The sequence below is a fragment of the Trichinella spiralis genome (assembly GCF_000181795.1).
Source record: "Trichinella spiralis strain ISS 195 chromosome Unknown Scfld3223, whole genome shotgun sequence".
Classification (NCBI taxonomy): Eukaryota; Metazoa; Nematoda; class Enoplea; order Trichinellida; family Trichinellidae; genus Trichinella; species Trichinella spiralis.
In genome coordinates, this window is record NW_003530162.1 from 1 (window position 1) to 1,654 (window position 1,654).

The window sequence follows — 1,654 nt, forward strand, 5'->3', positions numbered from 1 at the left end:
GGGGGGGTAGAAGGGGGGGGGGAGGAGGGGGGGGGGGGGGGGGGGAATTAATGGAGAGAAAAAAAGCGTCGGGGGAGGGGGGAGAGAGAAATAAAAAAAAACAAAAGAGAAAGAAAATAGGAAGGAGGAGGGTGGAGGGGGAGAAGGGGGGGGGGGTGGTGGGGGAGGGAGAGGAAAGAAGGGGGGGGGAGGGGAGAGAGAAAGGGGGGATAGGGAAATGGAAAGAAGAAAAGAAGAAGAGAGAGAAAAAGGAGAGAAGGAGGAGAGGGGGGGGGGGGGGGGGGGGTTGGTGGGCGGGGATAGGAGCGATAAGGATGGAGCTCCGAGAGAGGGGAGTGTGGACCGAGGGATGAAAGTGAAATTAAGGTTATCGACCTCTCCCCTACAACCATCACATGAGTTTGTGAAGCTAAACAGATCAATTTTTATATCATGCATTCATTGGCGTCCACGCACACAATAACCAAATGATCTGTCCAAGTATTACGCATCTGGTGTTTTTCTCGCTGTTGTACAGAAAATAATTTTATTAATCCCAACGAACAATAAATAAACCCACGTCCATGAAACATGTACAAAACGACAACAATAATGACAATACATAAACCGTCTCTCTGCATAACACTGACTTCTGAGAACAACTACTGTTCAACATTTTCTCTTCGATATCTGTAATACAAATGTAATAATGCATTGCAAATGACTATAAAACAATAAATAAACATGTACATGTATACATATATACATATATCTGTATGGATTAATGAAAATCTGCTCATCTTGCATCGGCATGATTAAGCAAGCAGCTGTGCCATATCGTTTTCAACGCGCACCTCTGGATCTCGTCGGTGCTCTGCGTCGCCTGGCCGCCATGCCCCGCCTTCCGGCCGTGGTCGCGCTCTTGCCTCCTGAAACAAAAAAGCGTATTTCGACGAAATATCCAGTAAAACCTGAACACCACCACCACCATTACCTCTGCGCCTTCTCGTTTCGGTGGTCCTGACGGAACGGCATACGGGCGTGGTCATTTTCGCGGCCGTTTCCCTCTTCTTGCCGGCCGGCACTGGTTCAGCCTTAGTGGCCGCGTCTTTGTTCGCATCCGGCAGCGTCTCTTCGGGATTCTCTATATCGGGCGCGATTAATATCAAACGCAACGAGTCCATCCCATCTTCGTCGCTGAAATCCAACAGACAACAAAGAGCATAGCAAAAAAACAACAACTTGCATTGGTTGAGCACAATTACCTGCTGTAGCCGAATTCTGAAAGCTTCTGATCAATGACGGTCAAATCGACTTGGTCTTCACAGTTTACATCTTAAACCGACGCGTGTGATAGATAGAATAAAATTTTCCTCTCCTGTGTTTAAAACTTGTTTCATTTGAGGTTAAAATGCACACATACTCTCAGTCTCGTGAAGGCTGCATCTATCTTCTTTTCCAACGTATAAACTCGGACTCCGCGTTCTTCGTATTCGATAATTCTCGTCTCATCATCCTGTGATGTAGCAGGGGGTGTGAGCGCTCCAAATGTCCGAGTCAGCTCTGCGACCAGAGCAACAGCTTGTGCATTGGAAATGGAAAAAGCCGCCGCCCGGGTCGGGGTGGCCAAATCAAATCGGACTACCTGTTTCCTCCTTATCGAAGCCTTGCAGAA

The 1,654-nt window shown here is 47.8% G+C and overlaps 1 protein-coding gene across 1 annotated transcript; it reads right to left on the bottom strand.

The window, feature by feature from the left end:
• Positions 1–794: 794 nt before the first annotated feature.
• On the bottom strand, positions 795–1,163 carry Tsp_15201 (putative dehydratase). The gene is made up of 2 exons (XM_003368036.1): positions 951–1,163; positions 795–908 (listed from the first exon to the last, which is right to left on the bottom strand). The coding sequence occupies exons 1-2, from the start codon at positions 1,161–1,163 to the stop codon at positions 795–797; spliced, it is 327 nt and encodes a 108-aa protein (XP_003368084.1).
• Between the last annotated feature and the right edge of the window lie 491 nt (positions 1,164–1,654).